This window comes from Strix aluco, chromosome 3 (assembly GCF_031877795.1).
Source record: "Strix aluco isolate bStrAlu1 chromosome 3, bStrAlu1.hap1, whole genome shotgun sequence".
Classification (NCBI taxonomy): Eukaryota; Metazoa; Chordata; class Aves; order Strigiformes; family Strigidae; genus Strix; species Strix aluco.
Genome location: NC_133933.1, coordinates 17,253,352 through 17,270,646, shown reverse-complemented (window position 1 = coordinate 17,270,646; position 17,295 = coordinate 17,253,352). Strand labels below are relative to the sequence as shown.

The window sequence follows — 17,295 nt, the reverse complement described above, 5'->3', positions numbered from 1 at the left end:
TTGTGTCTTAGGTAGGAGGAGGGGAGTTGCTGCTGGGTCCAAGCAGCTGCTGTGCCTCTTCCTGGCATTCGATCTCTTGTGGCTTTGCATTTTATTTCACACCACCGCCCCCCCCCCCCCCCCCCCCCCCCCCGGAATAGCACGCTGTAAGGAAAACTGGCAAGGTCTTTTCTCCAATGCCTTAGGCATGTGCTTACTCAAAGGAAATACCTACAAAATGCCACAGAAAGATAGATTTCAAAAGCAAAGCCTCCCACCGCACAAGGTTGTAGTGCACCAAATGGGCATCCACAGAGCTCTGTCTTGGGAGGGCAGAAGAGATTCTGGCAGAAGGAAGTGGGCCAGCCTTCTCTTGCCCGGCAGGGGATCGCAGGCTCTCTGCTGAATGGCCCCACAAATGAACTGTCACACCCCCACGTGAACCCTGTGTTCCAGAGTGAGATCCTTGGGAGAAAGGGCTAATGCAAACCGGCCAAAGGGATCTCCTCTGTAGAGCTAAGGCAGCAACGTGCCAAGCAGTTGCTTACTACTTCAGGGCATCCCTTGCCACCTGCTAATGACGACCTTTCTGTTTTAGGCACCCGTTGCTCTGTCTCCAGCCACCCCCGCGACCACGGTAGAGGCCCTGGGATGCGCAGAGGAACCAAAGAGCCTCTCAGAGCAAAGAAGGTAAAATGAGTCAGCTTTGGTTAAATCAAGAACTGATTCCGATTGATCCTGGCTTTACCTGTCTAATCATGCTGTGGGATGGAAAGGTTTGCAGGCTCCCGCCAGGAGAACGCCAGCCAAAGGAAAAGAAAGAGAGAAGAGGCCTGGGCAGAAGAGACGGAACCCCACCAGGCGAAGAAGAGAAGAGAGGAGAAGATGGGCACTGCAAGAAAAGCAGGGAGGTGCAAAAGATCAGGAAGCCCCAGGTGTGTACCAGGCTCTGCTGCCCATCTTTGCCAACTCCCCACACTGCTCTAAGTCAGTCCAACTCACTGGCAAGGGACGGCGAGGGGATGGTGCTATGCAGGGTTTGGAAAGAACGCCGTGGCAGCTGCCCAGGGGAGCCCTGCTGTGTGGCACAGGGGCACTGTGCACCTCTGCACCTGCACAGCTCTCTAAGGGCATTACCCATGGGGATAAGGGGCCGGAGCCACCCCAGAGCCAATGCCAGCAGTAGCTCTCTTCTGGGATATCAACAATTCCTGTTTCCCAGAGAAAGGGGAACCAAGCCATGCCTGTTGCTGCCTTTGTGGCTTTACCAGTGCTTTCTGGCTCTGTCGTTGTAGGTGCTGATTTTGCTGTTACTGGTTGAACCCGTGTGACTCCTGGGCTCCTGCAGTTAATGTCCGCAATAAAAGGACATTTTCTCTCTTCTGAATGTGTGTGCCGTACGATATTCTGGACGAGGTAGACGTTGTTTTGTGATGCATCCTTGTGGAGGAGTTTGGGATCATCCCTTGCGCCAGAATCCTTTCCAGCAGGCATCGGGGCTGAGTTGAGGTGCTTGAGGAGTCAAACCAAAGCACAGCATCCCATAGAACCGCTGAGGCTGGGAGGGACCTGTGGAGGTCCTCTGGTCCAACCCGCCTGCTCAAGGAGGGTCACCTAGACCAGGTTGCCCAGGACTGTGGACTAATGGGCACGTTCCCTGTCACACAGAGCATCTCACGGGCTGGAAAAGGGATGCTCTGGAGAGTTTCTGGCAAATCTCTGGAGAAGAGCTTCTCCCCGCCCCTCCACCAGGGGCTTTTTCAGCTCTGGTGCCCTTCCCAAGGACAGCCCCACCAGGTGGGTGCAGTCAGCACTGCAGGAAAGAACAGGCAGCAGCCACCACAGTCAGCACTGCGGGAAAGCTGGGACCGCGGAGACCCTCCCAGGCTCTCCAACCCCAGCCTAGCCCAGTCCAGACAGCGTCCACAAGAGTGGTCTTCCATCCCTTTTCCCAACGTGCTGAACTGCCCTTAAAGCGTTAACCACCGGGCTGAAGTGCTAAGGCTTGGACAATAGGCCCAAGCCAGAGTTGACCTATAGAGGAATCCTGTATATTTTGTACCTGATAACCGTTGTGCTAGTAGGTATTGTACTAGGTTATAACAAACCGCCTATCCTGATGTAAAAAGCGCTAAAGTGTTGAAGTGTTGAAGCCTGAACAACAGGCCCCGAGCCAAAGCTGCTAACTTAGTATGTAGTCATTAACGATATGTGTATGGTCATTAATGAAAGATGTAGCTTAGATATCATAGACTCCTGACTGATGATGAATGTAATGGAAACATGTCTATCCTGAATGTATCTTTCTTCTTCTTGGCATAGAGGTAAGTTAACAAGGCCATGAAGCCTGCTGTCCGGCCTTGGGACCAGACGTGTGGCCTTGTTCTAAAAAGAACATAAATAAATTAGATAAGCAGGGAAACTCCCTTAGCTTCTCCCTTGAGCCCTGGCCAGGCTCCGGGGGAATCTAATGTGAGAGTGAAACCAGATGTTCCGCTCAAAACAGAGGTGCCAGCTGTTCTGGCTTGCTGATTTTGGGCTATATAAGGCTGGACCCGCTCACAGCGACTTTGGAAGCCTCACCTACGGGTGGACGCACCGCGTAGGATTTCCCACTTGCCGGGACAGGCTCTCCAAATCCTCGCTGTAACCGGGGCTGCCCAGCCACTGCGGGTCTGGATGATGGTGACGTATGCAAGTGGTGATGGATCTTTCTTAATCACTGTTCTCTCCCTCAGGTAGTAATGATTTGATGCATGACCCTGTATTTTCCTATTTGTTTAAGTGCGCTATTGTGTCTTTTCGTACTGTATGTTTTCTGTACTATTCTGTTACGTTATTTAGCTATTTCCAGTAAAATACGCCTGCTCTCTTCACTCTGGTGTCTGAGTTTAATTGGTATCCCTAATCAGCAAAACACGGGCCCACAATCTTTCTGGTTGGAGTGTAAAATAGCCAAAAGATGCCCATTTCCTGCATTTTTCCTGCAAAGACTCTGATTTCCTGCATTTTTCCTGAAAAGGGCAGGTTTTGAACTCTCTTCATCGCTCCTATTTTAATCAAGGCATCGCGCAGTATCAACAGTTCCACCAGACACACGCCATCCAAAGCTGACTATGGATCCCCTTTTTGCCACGGGGAGGGCCTTTCGCACAGACGTGTCCCTGGCTGTGCTGGCTGCTCGGTGGGTGAAGGTCATGGCTCACAGTGGAGTCTGTCTTTCGCCACGATGGTCATTTCCAGGGAGAGCAGCTTGTTGTATTGACCAGGACCCTACAGGGAGAACAGAAGGGCAGGGATGCAGACGCAACACTTGCCACAAGTCCAGCGGAGCAGCTTGCTCCAGCGCGGCCCACTGTGACTTTCGGTGCTGCTGGAGCTGTGCGGATGCTCAGGGGACAAAGGGTTAAACCTGAGTTACCTGCATGAAATACAGCTGTCGCCAGCCTCGGTGCAAGCTGACGCAGGAGCTGGTCCTGACAACCACCAACCCAGGGCACGGAAAGCTTTGAACAGCTGTGACTGTTCTGGAACAGACCGTGCCTCGTGCATCCGCTTCTATTAACAACTCTTCTCCTGCAGCGGAAAAGGAGTTTGAGATCTTGCTCACGGCTACAGGAGGACGGTGGTGGCCTCGGATGGTGCGTGAGGCTCGGGGCTTGCCTTGCCTATGAGCAGCTGTGCCCCCAGAGTGACAGAGGAAAGGCTTTCCCTGGGGAAGAGCCATCAGCGCCCATTTGAAATGGAGGAAAACTTCACTACGGTTTTGGTTGTAGGTGGAAAGCTGTGGGTCAGGGAGGAATTCTGCATCTTCCATAGCGTAACAGAGGCAACTGGCTGTACAGCAATTTTTTGGTTTGTCTAATTCTTCCGGGAAGAGTCTTATGCTGGTACCGAGTAAGGCGGAGTGTCAGACAAAGTAGCTCATTGAATGGGCATGATACGGGGAAATTTACTTGGCTATTAAAAGCCCCATTGCTCTAGAAGTTGCATCTTTTTTCTCTAGTCCTTTCTCTTGGAAGGGGGTGGGCGGAGGGGCATGGAGGGTTTATCTTCATACCTCCTAAAACCTGCATTGTAACAGTCAAGACAGAATATGCCTTTCTCCTGTACCTTCTCTTTTTTGAACGTGCTGAATTCAGTCAATTGCCCACTGAGTTCAACAGCCACCTCTGATTTTTACCCTTCGGCTGAACAGCTAGATGCAGCCTCCCATCACTGGTGTTAGCACCATTAATGCAGATCATCTGCTCTCTACTACTCTAGGCTACCTACTATCTAACAGCCTAGGCGAGAGTACAGCCTGATACAACGTTGCACGTAAGGTCAGTACTACCAAGGGGTGTGACATTCCAATGAAAAACGAGAGAGCCTGTACACCTTTTAATGGCTTGAAGGGATGACAGGGAGAAGCACCGTATTTATAATACACACACACACACACACACACAAGTGGATCTTCCCCCTCAATTTCTGATCATTCTGTGAGAAAGCCGTGCGCCGCACGATGCACGCGCTGTCCACATTCAGTGATGCGGATGACGGGGCAGAGCGCACCCTCAGACAGCTTGCAGAAGGCACACGACCGGGAGGAGAGGCTCCTGCAGCCGGGAGTTGTGTTGCCAACCAGAGGGCCCTTGACAGGCTGGAGAAAGGGGCTGCCAGGTGCCTGCTGTCGTTGAAGAAGGGGAAGAGGGAAGAGCAAAGTGCTGGACCTGGGCAGGAAGAAGCCTTTGGAGCCGTATGTGCTGGGGGAGACCCAGCTGGAAAGCAGCTGTGCAGAGCCCTGGGGTCATGGTGGACCCAAAGTTGAGCAACTTGGAGCCAGCAAAGTACCCCTGGGGCAACGGGGGCTAAGTGCATCCCGGGCTGCAGCAGGCAAACCACTGGCAGCAGGCGGAGGGAGGGGGTGCTTCCCCTCTGCTCTGTCCTGCTCTGGGCTCCCCAGCGCAAGACAGCCAGGGCCATGCTGGAGAGCACCCCCGGCACGAGGCCCCGCCCACTTTCAGTTGGGCTCCCAGAGGCGGCCATTTTGGAGCCAGCAGCCACCAGAGCCGGCAGCAGGGGGCTGTGCTGGCACGGAGCAGCGCTGGCAGGAGGCAGGCTTTGGCCGAACAGCGCTTCCCGGCACCGGCACCCCGCTTCCCGTCCTCGCTGTGACCGGCTGGGCCGCATCCCAGAGCGGTGCAGAGCGAGGGTCCTCCTGTCCCGGGCAGGATGGGCCAGGCCAACTGCTGCTGGCACTCCAGGTAGGATCCCCCCTGCGGCTCGGGGATGGGTGGGCACGGCCGGGCCCCGCAGCCGTGGCCTTTCTCATGCCCGCCGCTCTCTGCTCCGCAGGGAGGCTCTCACCGACGCCGAGGCGGTGCTGAGCACAGACGTGTGGCTGACCCGGGGCCACAGGAGGAGCGAGAGGCGCCTTCTCCTCCTCCAGGAGGAACTGGTCATCGCCAAGTTGCGGTAAGACCCTCAGAGCCCCACTGCCTTTCCCCCATCCCTGGCCCTGCCACCAGGCCAGGGACACTCTGGCACCAGCCCCAGGCCCTGGGGCCTTGGTGCTGGATGCACCAATGTCCATCCCAAGGTGTCCTGGTTTAGCCAGGATAGGGTTAAGTTTCCCCAGCAGTGGGGAGGGAGCTCTAGCCGGGTTATTCAATACCATGCTGACGTCAGGTCCGGGCGCCCAAGCGCGGGAAGGTTGGTAAACGCGTGGGGTGGGGTCGCTTCCCTCACTGCTGTATCTGTATATCCCTTGTTCTGTTTATTGTTATTACTGTTATTGCTATTGTTATCGTTCTTGTTGTTCGGTTTGTTGCTGTTGCACTGTTGTATCAAACCTCTCCTTATCTCAGCCCCGGGGTCTGTATTTCACTCCCTGCCCCGTTCCGGTCGGTGGGTGGGTGGGGGAGGGGCAGCAGCAGCGTGGTCTCGGGTCCCGGCGGGGCCTAAACCACCACAGCCTTTTTGGCGCCCAACGTGTGGCACGAGAGGGTTGAGATAAGGACAAAAGGAGAAGGTGTGTTAGAGCCATCTGTTAGGAGCCATTTTTCTGGGTTTATTTGTATTTGTTTGATAAGGAACATTTGCAGTGCTGGCCAACTTGCTTGCGTGGTGGGGCTGGATTAATCCTTATATCCCCTGTGTGTTCCCAGTGCTGGTGTTTGTTATCGGTGGAAAATGTGTCAAGGGTTTTATTTTGCTATACTGGCTACTGACTGCTTATAATGTGCTTGCATCACTGCTTGTGGGGGTGAACCGGTACCTGTTTGCTGCCTGGGCTTTCGTTAGGGGTCTCACCGCCTCCGTGGGTGAGCCAGGGGAAGAGATGCTCTCGGTTTTTGAGAGTTTTAGCTATCCTTGGAGCACCCAGGCCAGTGTGTTTGCGGCACAGCGCTTTCTGAATGTCTGCCAGATCTTGTTTTGGGCCATGCGGTACTTCTCCAATAATGGCACCACCCAGAAACCTGCCCGGAGGGCAGATAGCTATAAATGGCAAGGTGTGTGGGAAAAGATGGGCAAGTGCCTGAGTCAGTGGTCACCCCCAGTGCTTTGGGATTTCACTCCCAAACAAGTGCAGAGTCCTGATAAACTGGTGGAGTGTTTGGAAAAGGTGTGTTGCCAATCTGACAAACCCCGGGAGACACAACTCGTTGCGATGTGCTGGGGGCTTGCCCATGCTTACTGTGTCATCTTTAACACTGCTCACTTTAACCACCACAGAGGGGCAGGTGGGGGGCAGGGCTCTGCCAGAGGGCACCCCAAGGCAGCCACCTCCAGCTCACTGCCTGTCTCTCTTCTCCGCAGACGTGGCACCACCCTGCACCCACAGCTCCGCCTGGCCCTGGACCAGCTGTGGGTGCTGAGCAGCGGGAAGGAGGCAGCGGGGGACGTCAAAGAGGAGGAGGAGGAGGAAGACAGCGACGAGGACAGGACCTCCATCATCTTCATCTGGCCCAGCGGCACCTGTGTTGCCACTTTCGGGTGAGTCGTGGTGCCACGTCCCACGGCCGGGCAGGAGAGGGTCCCAACCGTGCCCACACCACCCTGTGAATGGCCTCTGCCCTCCGTGCAGAGCCTGGGCAGGGAGCGGGCAGCACGCCGGCAGGGAGGGATGGGGGTGCGTTTCCACATCCTGCATCCCCTGGTCACCTTTTGGTCCCCAGAAGGGAAGGGCAGGGGCAGCTGCTCTGGCAGGACACAGGGAGCCAGGGCTTGGGCAGCACCCCTGTCCTGCCCCACGGGGCCTCGTGCTGCCCCTCTGCCCTTCCCAAGGGGAGGGGCAAGGCTGTGCCGGGGCCCAGGGCCTGGGGGGCAGCGGGGCCTGACGCTGGTTCTCCTCTCTTTCTGCAGCTCCCGGGCACTGAAGCAGCTGTGGCTGGGCAAGCTGCTGGGGTAAGCTAGGGGGGTGCTTCAGGCGCAGCCGGATGGGGCAACACAGCTCCCCAGGTGGGGAGAGCTGCCGCCGCGGCTGCGGGCAGCTCTCAGGCAGAGCTGCCTGAGAAGGGAGAAGAGGTGGCTTGGGGCTCAGCCAGCTCTCTCTCTGTCCCTTGCTGGTGCACAGGACACCCGAAGGAGCCACGGGAGCCCGCGTGACCGACGTCCCATCGATCAAACTCCTGCAGAAGGAGCTGAGCCGACGCCATGCCGTGAGTGTCTCTCTAGTCTGGCCACTGTCCCCGAGCGCTGGCCCTCCAGCCGAGCAGCAGAGGCGTCGCTGCTCACCTCCTTCCACTCTTTCTCTCCTGCCCAGTGGAAGACATTCAGCGCCAGGAGCCTGGAGAGGCTGATGGAGGACCAGGCAGAGGTGAGAACGGCTGCCTTTCACCCGCCTCTGGCTGTGCCGGGGTGCCAGGGATGTGCAGCGAGTGGGGTGAGCCTGTGCAGGGGGGAGGGAGGGTCCCGCGGTGCCACCCCGGGCGCAAAGAGGCTTGGGGAGCCACCAGGAACGCCGCATGTCCCCGCTGGTGGTGCTGGGAGGAAACCTGCCGCGTGAGGCAGAGAGTCCGGGAGGGCAGAGGGTCCCCGCTCTGCCGCCCTCAGGCTGCTGGTGCCGGGTGGCCGCTCGCCGGTGGCCCTTTCCGCCGCGGGGATGCTCTCTAAGCGCAGCCTGGTTCTTGCAGGCTGATCCCAAGCAAGGGCCTCCAACAGCCCCATCTACCAATGGAGGGGGACTTTGCCACTCACCAGGTGAGTTTGGGAACGAAGGGCAGGGAGGGCCTTCTTTTCTCCTGGACCGGCACGTCTGCACAACTGAGGATGCTGTTGATGCTGCCCTTTGGCCAGAGAAAATCGGTGCCCATCACGCTGCAGCAGGAGAGAGCTGAGCGCTCGGGACCCTTCGACAGTGCTGAGCACTCGAGGTGCTGCCTGCCTGAGCTCTGTCCCCAGAGCCGGGCACATGGGTCCCTGCTCCTCGGCCAGAGCCGGGAGGAGCCGTGCTCCCTTGTTCCCTGAGTGTCACCCCGCAGGTTGGGCACCCCAAGGGAGGACGGATGTCACCCGGACGAGCAGGGACACCCGCTGGGCAGCGGCCGCTGGACGTGATTCTGCGGGACAGGGAGCCTCCCTCTGCTGCTGCTCGCAGCCTGGGGGAGGGCAGGGCGAGGGCTGGGCGGGGCTGTCCCACTGTCCCGCCGGTTCTCAGGAGACTGCGAGCCGGAGCCGCTGAGCCAGAGCCCTGGTTCCAGCTGCCGGCTCCCTGCCCGTCCAGTCCCGCCGCACCGCTCAGCACCGCGCTGCAGGCAGGGCAGGGCAGGGCAGGGCAGGCTCCGGGAGCGCTGGCCTGGCGGTTCCCACTGACGGGCTCTTGCTCTCTTTCCCTTTGCAGCGGGAGGGAGCGGCGGCAGCACCAGCAGGAGGAGGAGGGGGCTGCCCTGGCCGTTTGCGCTGCGGCGGAGCCCGTCCGCTGCCCCGGCGCCAGGGCAGGCGGGCTCCGGCTGCAGCAGGGCGCTCTTTGGGCAGCCCCTGGCAGCCCTCTGCGGGGAGGCCGGCACGCTGCCCCGGCCCATCCAGGTAGGCCAGCCTGGACAGGGGGGCCCCAGCCCTCCCTGTGGCTGCTCCAGAGCCACTGTCCCCAGCGGCTGCGGGGGTGGCTGGGGCACGGGGCTTTTCACCCACGGCCACCGCTTCTGGCGCCAGACCCTTTGCGGGTGGGGGGGGGAGCCCAGCCTGGGACAGAGCTCTGGCCTCTGCCGTCACTTGTTTCTTCAGCCAAGCAGCTGTCCTCCTGCGTCTCCCGCAGGAGCTCCTGGACATCCTGCACCAGCGAGGACCGTCGACGGAGGGGATATTCCGGAGATCCGACAGGGGGACGGCGCTCCAGAAGCTGAAGGAGGACCTCGACCGCGGCGCAGATGTGGACCTGGCAAACCAGCCTGTCATCCTGCTGGCTGCCCTCCTGAAGGTGAGCGCTTCTGCCCTGCAGCTGGAAGAGCTCCTGGCTGGCCTGGAACCTTCAAAGGCTCACCTGAAGCCCTTGGCCTTGCAGGACTTTCTCCGCAGCATCCCGGGCAAGCTGCTCGTTGTCGGCCTCTACCAGGACTGGATGCAGGCCATGGAGAGGCCAAGCAAGGAGGCCAGGGTGGAAGCGCTGAAAGTGTGAGTGTGGCCAGCAGCCTGCCTGTTGAGTAGGGAGTGGCAGAGTCCTGGGACTTGCCTGAAAAGGGACGGGCTGCTTAGAAGGTTGCATTTGCTGGCAGTTCGCATTTGCTGGGCTGGGGTTGCATTTTGGGGGAAAGGACGTGGGCAGGGAGCCTTCCCTTGCGTGGGCTTGGGTGAAACCAGGAGCTGGGAAGCAGCAGTGTGTTTTCTTCCTGAAGCACACGAGCCCTGATCGCTGCCTGAGAGCACCTGGAAAGTGGCACAACACAGACACTGGCTCCCACCTGCCTTGTGCAAGCTTCGGGGACAGCTGTGGGCAGCATCTGCTTCCTTAACGTTGTGTTCCTGCTCCCTCAGGGTGGCCGAGAAGTTGCCTGCAGCCCATCTCCTCCTCCTCCAGCGCCTGATCTCACTGCTGCAGAACATTGGCCACCACGTGCCCACCAGCAGAATGACCTCCAGCAACCTGGCCATCTGCCTGGGGCCAAACCTGCTGGGCCCACCCGACGAGGACCTGCTCCCGCTCGAGGCCATGCTGGAGGTGACCGAGAAGGTACGCTGCATTGACCGGCTGCCTGCAGCCTGCCTGGACCCTCAGAGCTTCCTCCTCTCCTGAGCAAATGCCGGTGGAGTGGCTGCCTGGAAGAGCAGCCCCACAGCCACAGCCACAGCCTGTGCAGAAGCAAGGGTCAGGAGCAGGAAAGGCTGCTTGGCACATTTTCAGACACCTGCGCTGAAACCAAGGCTTTGATGTGTGCAGGTGAAGCTGCTGGTGGAATTTCTCATTGAGAACGGCAGTGACATCCTGGGGGAGGAGATGGCTGGCCAGATGTCACCAGAGCCCATGGGCAGATCCACAGGTAGGAGGAGGGACTGAGGGCTGTCACAGCCTGAGCAGACAGCGGGGGTAGGGCTTCCTGTGGGTTTTGCTTTAGCTGTTGTCCACTTCCAACAAGTCACTTGGCTGCACGTGCTTTTGCTTTCCAGAGCTGCCTTTGGGAAGGGAGCATGGCCCGGCAGGTGAAGCAGTCGCACAGCTCCAGGCAAAAGCCTTCCTGGATGCACCAGCCTCTCTGCTCAGCCTCCAGAGAGCAGCAGGGGCAGACGCGGTGCTGGGAGCAGAATGGGCGGAGGTATGGCAGCTCCACGAGCGCTGCAACAATGTGTCTTAGGTAGGAGGAGGGGAGTTGCTGCTGGGTCCAAGCAGCTGCTGTGCCTCTTCCTGGCATTCGATCTCTTGTGGCTTTGCATTTTATTTCACACCACCGCCCCCCACCCCCCCCCCCCCCCCCCCCCCCCCGGAATAGCACGCTGTAAGGAAAACTGGCAAGGTCTTTTCTCCAATGCCTTAGGCATGTGCTTACTCAAAGGAAATACCTACAAAATGCCACAGAAAGATAGATTTCAAAAGCAAAGCCTCCCACCGCACAAGGTTGTAGTGCACCAAATGGGCATCCACAGAGCTCTGTCTTGGGAGGGCAGAAGAGATTCTGGCAGAAGGAAGTGGGCCAGCCTTCTCTTGCCCGGCAGGGGATCGCAGGCTCTCTGCTGAATGGCCCCACAAATGAACTGTCACACCCCCACGTGAACCCTGTGTTCCAGAGTGAGATCCTTGGGAGAAAGGGCTAATGCAAACCGGCCAAAGGGATCTCCTCTGTAGAGCTAAGGCAGCAACGTGCCAAGCAGTTGCTTACTACTTCAGGGCATCCCTTGCCACCTGCTAATGACGACCTTTCTGTTTTAGGCACCCGTTGCTCTGTCTCCAGCCACCCCCGCGACCACGGTAGAGGCCCTGGGATGCGCAGAGGAACCAAAGAGCCTCTCAGAGCAAAGAAGGTAAAATGAGTCAGCTTTGGTTAAATCAAGAACTGATTCCGATTGATCCTGGCTTTACCTGTCTAATCATGCTGTGGGATGGAAAGGTTTGCAGGCTCCCGCCAGGAGAACGCCAGCCAAAGGAAAAGAAAGAGAGAAGAGGCCTGGGCAGAAGAGACGGAACCCCACCAGGCGAAGAAGAGAAGAGAGGAGAAGATGGGCACTGCAAGAAAAGCAGGGAGGTGCAAAAGATCAGGAAGCCCCAGGTGTGTACCAGGCTCTGCTGCCCATCTTTGCCAACTCCCCACACTGCTCTAAGTCAGTCCAACTCACTGGCAAGGGACGGCGAGGGGATGGTGCTATGCAGGGTTTGGAAAGAACGCCGTGGCAGCTGCCCAGGGGAGCCCTGCTGTGTGGCACAGGGGCACTGTGCACCTCTGCACCTGCACAGCTCTCTAAGGGCATTACCCATGGGGATAAGGGGCCGGAGCCACCCCAGAGCCAATGCCAGCAGTAGCTCTCTTCTGGGATATCAACAATTCCTGTTTCCCAGAGAAAGGGGAACCAAGCCATGCCTGTTGCTGCCTTTGTGGCTTTACCAGTGCTTTCTGGCTCTGTCGTTGTAGGTGCTGATTTTGCTGTTACTGGTTGAACCCGTGTGACTCCTGGGCTCCTGCAGTTAATGTCCGCAATAAAAGGACATTTTCTCTCTTCTGAATGTGTGTGCCGTACGATATTCTGGACGAGGTAGACGTTGTTTTGTGATGCATCCTTGTGGAGGAGTTTGGGATCATCCCTTGCGCCAGAATCCTTTCCAGCAGGCATCGGGGCTGAGTTGAGGTGCTTGAGGAGTCAAACCAAAGCACAGCATCCCATAGAACCGCTGAGGCTGGGAGGGACCTGTGGAGGTCCTCTGGTCCAACCCGCCTGCTCAAGGAGGGTCACCTAGACCAGGTTGCCCAGGACTGTGGACTAATGGGCACGTTCCCTGTCACACAGAGCATCTCACGGGCTGGAAAAGGGATGCTCTGGAGAGTTTCTGGCAAATCTCTGGAGAAGAGCTTCTCCCCGCCCCTCCACCAGGGGCTTTTTCAGCTCTGGTGCCCTTCCCAAGGACAGCCCCACCAGGTGGGTGCAGTCAGCACTGCAGGAAAGAACAGGCAGCAGCCACCACAGTCAGCACTGCGGGAAAGCTGGGACCGCGGAGACCCTCCCAGGCTCTCCAAGCCCAGCCTAGCCCAGTCCAGACAGCGTCCACAAGAGTGGTCTTCCATCCCTTTTCCCAACGTGCTGAACTGCCCTTAAAGCGTTAACCACCGGGCTGAAGTGCTAAGGCTTGGACAATAGGCCCAAGCCAGAGTTGACCTATAGAGGAATCCTGTATATTTTGTACCTGATAACCGTTGTGCTAGTAGGTATTGTACTAGGTTATAACAAACCGCCTATCCTGATGTAAAAAGCGCTAAAGTGTTGAAGTGTTGAAGCCTGAACAACAGGCCCCGAGCCAAAGCTGCTAACTTAGTATGTAGTCATTAACGATATGTGTATGGTCATTAATGAAAGATGTAGCTTAGATATCATAGACTCCTGACTGATGATGAATGTAATGGAAACATGTCTATCCTGAATGTATCTTTCTTCTTCTTGGCATAGAGGTAAGTTAACAAGGCCATGAAGCCTGCTGTCCGGCCTTGGGACCAGACGTGTGGCCTTGTTCTAAAAAGAACATAAATAAATTAGATAAGCAGGGAAACTCCCTTAGCTTCTCCCTTGAGCCCTGGCCAGGCTCCGGGGGAATCTAATGTGAGAGTGAAACCAGATGTTCCGCTCAAAACAGAGGTGCCAGCTGTTCTGGCTTGCTGATTTTGGGCTATATAAGGCTGGACCCGCTCACAGCGACTTTGGAAGCCTCACCTACGGGTGGACGCACCGCGTAGGATTTCCCACTTGCCGGGACAGGCTCTCCAAATCCTCGCTGTAACCGGGGCTGCCCAGCCACTGCGGGTCTGGATGATGGTGACGTATGCAAGTGGTGATGGATCTTTCTTAATCACTGTTCTCTCCCTCAGGTAGTAATGATTTGATGCATGACCCTGTATTTTCCTATTTGTTTAAGTGCACTATTGTGTCTTTTCGTACTGTATGTTTTCTGTACTATTCTGTTACGTTATTTAGCTATTTCCAGTAAAATACGCCTGCTCTCTTCACTCTGGTGTCTGAGTTTAATTGGTATCCCTAATCAGCAAAACACGGGCCCACAATCTTTCTGGTTGGAGTGTAAAATAGCCAAAAGATGCCCATTTCCTGCATTTTTCCTGCAAAGACTCTGATTTCCTGCATTTTTCCTGAAAAGGGCAGGTTTTGAACTCTCTTCATCGCTCCTATTTTAATCAAGGCATCGCGCAGTATCAACAGTTCCACCAGACACACGCCATCCAAAGCTGACTATGGATCCCCTTTTTGCCACGGGGAGGGCCTTTCGCACAGACGTGTCCCTGGCTGTGCTGGCTGCTCGGTGGGTGAAGGTCATGGCTCACAGTGGAGTCTGTCTTTCGCCACGATGGTCATTTCCAGGGAGAGCAGCTTGTTGTATTGACCAGGACCCTACAGGGAGAACAGAAGGGCAGGGATGCAGACGCAACACTTGCCACAAGTCCAGCGGAGCAGCTTGCTCCAGCGCGGCCCACTGTGACTTTCGGTGCTGCTGGAGCTGTGCGGATGCTCAGGGGACAAAGGGTTAAACCTGAGTTACCTGCATGAAATACAGCTGTCGCCAGCCTCGGTGCAAGCTGACGCAGGAGCTGGTCCTGACAACCACCAACCCAGGGCACGGAAAGCTTTGAACAGCTGTGACTGTTCTGGAACAGACCGTGCCTCGTGCATCCGCTTCTATTAACAACTCTTCTCCTGCAGCGGAAAAGGAGTTTGAGATCTTGCTCACGGCTACAGGAGGACGGTGGTGGCCTCGGATGGTGCGTGAGGCTCGGGGCTTGCCTTGCCTATGAGCAGCTGTGCCCCCAGAGTGACAGAGGAAAGGCTTTCCCTGGGGAAGAGCCATCAGCGCCCATTTGAAATGGAGGAAAACTTCACTACGGTTTTGGTTGTAGGTGGAAAGCTGTGGGTCAGGGAGGAATTCTGCATCTTCCATAGCGTAACAGAGGCAACTGGCTGTACAGCAATTTTTTGGTTTGTCTAATTCTTCCGGGAAGAGTCTTATGCTGGTACCGAGTAAGGCGGAGTGTCAGACAAAGTAGCTCATTGAATGGGCATGATACGGGGAAATTTACTTGGCTATTAAAAGCCCCATTGCTCTAGAAGTTGCATCTTTTTTCTCTAGTCCTTTCTCTTGGAAGGGGGTGGGCGGAGGGGCATGGAGGGTTTATCTTCATACCTCCTAAAACCTGCATTGTAACAGTCAAGACAGAATATGCCTTTCTCCTGTACCTTCTCTTTTTTGAACGTGCTGAATTCAGTCAATTGCCCACTGAGTTCAACAGCCACCTCTGATTTTTACCCTTCGGCTGAACAGCTAGATGCAGCCTCCCATCACTGGTGTTAGCACCATTAATGCAGATCATCTGCTCTCTACTACTCTAGGCTACCTACTATCTAACAGCCTAGGCGAGAGTACAGCCTGATACAACGTTGCACGTAAGGTCAGTACTACCAAGGGGTGTGACATTCCAATGAAAAACGAGAGAGCCTGTACACCTTTTAATGGCTTGAAGGGATGACAGGGAGAAGCACCGTATTTATAATACACACACACACACACACACACAAGTGGATCTTCCCCCTCAATTTCTGATCATTCTGTGAGAAAGCCGTGCGCCGCACGATGCACGCGCTGTCCACATTCAGTGATGCGGATGACGGGGCAGAGCGCACCCTCAGACAGCTTGCAGAAGGCACACGACCGGGAGGAGAGGCTCCTGCAGCCGGGAGTTGTGTTGCCAACCAGAGGGCCCTTGACAGGCTGGAGAAAGGGGCTGCCAGGTGCCTGCTGTCGTTGAAGAAGGGGAAGAGGGAAGAGCAAAGTGCTGGACCTGGGCAGGAAGAAGCCTTTGGAGCCGTATGTGCTGGGGGAGACCCAGCTGGAAAGCAGCTGTGCAGAGCCCTGGGGTCATGGTGGACCCAAAGTTGAGCAACTTGGAGCCAGCAAAGTACCCCTGGGGCAACGGGGGCTAAGTGCATCCCGGGCTGCAGCAGGCAAACCACTGGCAGCAGGCGGAGGGAGGGGGTGCTTCCCCTCTGCTCTGTCCTGCTCTGGGCTCCCCAGCGCAAGACAGCCAGGGCCATGCTGGAGAGCACCCCCGGCACGAGGCCCCGCCCACTTTCAGTTGGGCTCCCAGAGGCGGCCATTTTGGAGCCAGCAGCCACCAGAGCCGGCAGCAGGGGGCTGTGCTGGCACGGAGCAGCGCTGGCAGGAGGCAGGCTCTGGCCGAACAGCGCTTCCCGGCACCGGCACCCCCGCTTCCCGTCCTCGCTGTGACCGGCTGGGCCGCATCCCAGAGCGGTGCAGAGCGAGGGTCCTCCTGTCCCGGGCAGGATGGGCCAGGCCAACTGCTGCTGGCACTCCAGGTAGGATCCCCCCTGCGGCTCGGGGATGGGTGGGCACGGCCGGGCCCCGCAGCCGTGGCCTTTCTCATGCCCGCCGCTCTCTGCTCCGCAGGGAGGCTCTCACCGACGCCGAGGCGGTGCTGAGCACAGACGTGTGGCTGACCCGGGGCCACAGGAGGAGCGAGAGGCGCCTTCTCCTCCTCCAGGAGGAACTGGTCATCGCCAAGTTGCGGTAAGACCCTCAGAGCCCCACTGCCTTTCCCCCATCCCTGGCCCTGCCACCAGGCCAGGGACACTCTGGCACCAGCCCCAGGCCCTGGGGCCTTGGTGCTGGATGCACCAATGTCCATCCCAAGGTGTCCTGGTTTAGCCAGGATAGGGTTAAGTTTCCCCAGCAGTGGGGAGGGAGCTCTAGCCGGGTTATTCAATACCATGCTGACGTCAGGTCCGGGCGCCCAAGCGCGGGAAGGTTGGTAAACGCGTGGGGTGGGGTCGCTTCCCTCACTGCTGTATCTGTATATCCCTTGTTCTGTTTATTGTTATTACTGTTATTGCTATTGTTATCGTTCTTGTTGTTCGGTTTGTTGCTGTTGCACTGTTGTATCAAACCTCTCCTTATCTCAGCCCCGGGGTCTGTATTTCACTCCCTGCCCCGTTCCGGTCGGTGGGTGGGTGGGGGAGGGGCAGCAGCAGCGTGGTCTCGGGTCCCGGCGGGGCCTAAACCACCACAGCCTTTTTGGCGCCCAACGTGTGGCACGAGAGGGTTGAGATAAGGACAAAAGGAGAAGGTGTGTTAGAGCCATCTGTTAGGAGCCATTTTTCTGGGTTTATTTGTATTTGTTTGATAAGGAACATTTGCAGTGCTGGCCAACTTGCTTGCGTGGTGGGGCTGGATTAATCCTTATATCCCCTGTGTGTTCCCAGTGCTGGTGTTTGTTATCGGTGGAAAATGTGTCAAGGGTTTTATTTTGCTATACTGGCTACTGACTGCTTATAATGTGCTTGCATCACTGCTTGTGCGGGTGAACCGGTACCTGTTTGCTGCCTGGGCTTTCGTTAGGGGTCTCACCGCCTCCGTGGGTGAGCCAGGGGAAGAGATGCTCTCGGTTTTTGAGAGTTTTAGCTATCCTTGGAGCACCCAGGCCAGTGTGTTTGCGGCACAGCGCTTTCTGAATGTCTGCCAGATCTTGTTTTGGGCCATGCGGTACTTCTCCAATAATGGCACCACCCGGAAACCTGCCCGGAGGGCAGATAGCTATAAATGGCAAGGTGTGTGGGAAAAGATGGGCAAGTGCCTGAGTCAGTGGTCACCCCCAATGCTTTGGGATTTCACTCCCAAAC

General features: G+C 57.0%; 1 protein-coding gene and 1 long non-coding RNA gene across 2 annotated transcripts; both read left to right on the top strand.

Moving 5' to 3' along the window:
- Positions 1 to 576: 576 nt before the first annotated feature.
- LOC141921681 (uncharacterized) lies at positions 577 to 2,855 on the top strand. The gene is made up of 3 exons (XR_012622734.1): positions 577 to 669; positions 756 to 914; positions 1,275 to 2,855. It is a non-coding gene; the product is annotated as an uncharacterized LOC141921681 (long non-coding RNA).
- Positions 2,856 to 4,075: 1,220 nt separating this feature from the next.
- LOC141921577 (uncharacterized) lies at positions 4,076 to 12,112 on the top strand. The gene is made up of 17 exons (XM_074820499.1): positions 4,076 to 4,088; positions 4,178 to 4,202; positions 5,320 to 5,439; positions 6,784 to 6,960; positions 7,330 to 7,371; positions 7,541 to 7,625; positions 7,730 to 7,783; positions 8,100 to 8,298; positions 8,900 to 8,991; positions 9,221 to 9,382; positions 9,467 to 9,576; positions 9,937 to 10,132; positions 10,340 to 10,439; positions 10,567 to 10,712; positions 11,324 to 11,415; positions 11,502 to 11,660; positions 12,021 to 12,112. Exons 1-17 carry the CDS (start codon positions 4,076 to 4,078, stop codon positions 12,025 to 12,027), a joined length of 1,779 nt encoding a protein of 592 aa, XP_074676600.1. The 3' UTR covers positions 12,028 to 12,112.
- The last annotated feature ends 5,183 nt before the right edge of the window (positions 12,113 to 17,295 follow it).

Coding starts and splice junctions, on each gene's coding strand:
- LOC141921577 (XM_074820499.1), top strand. Junction 7,372..7,540: donor TGGCTGGGCAAGCTGCTGGG/GTAAGCTAGGGG, acceptor GCTGGTGCACAG/GACACCCGAAGGAGCCACGG. Junction 11,416..11,501: donor AGCCTCTCAGAGCAAAGAAG/GTAAAATGAGTC, acceptor TGGGATGGAAAG/GTTTGCAGGCTCCCGCCAGG.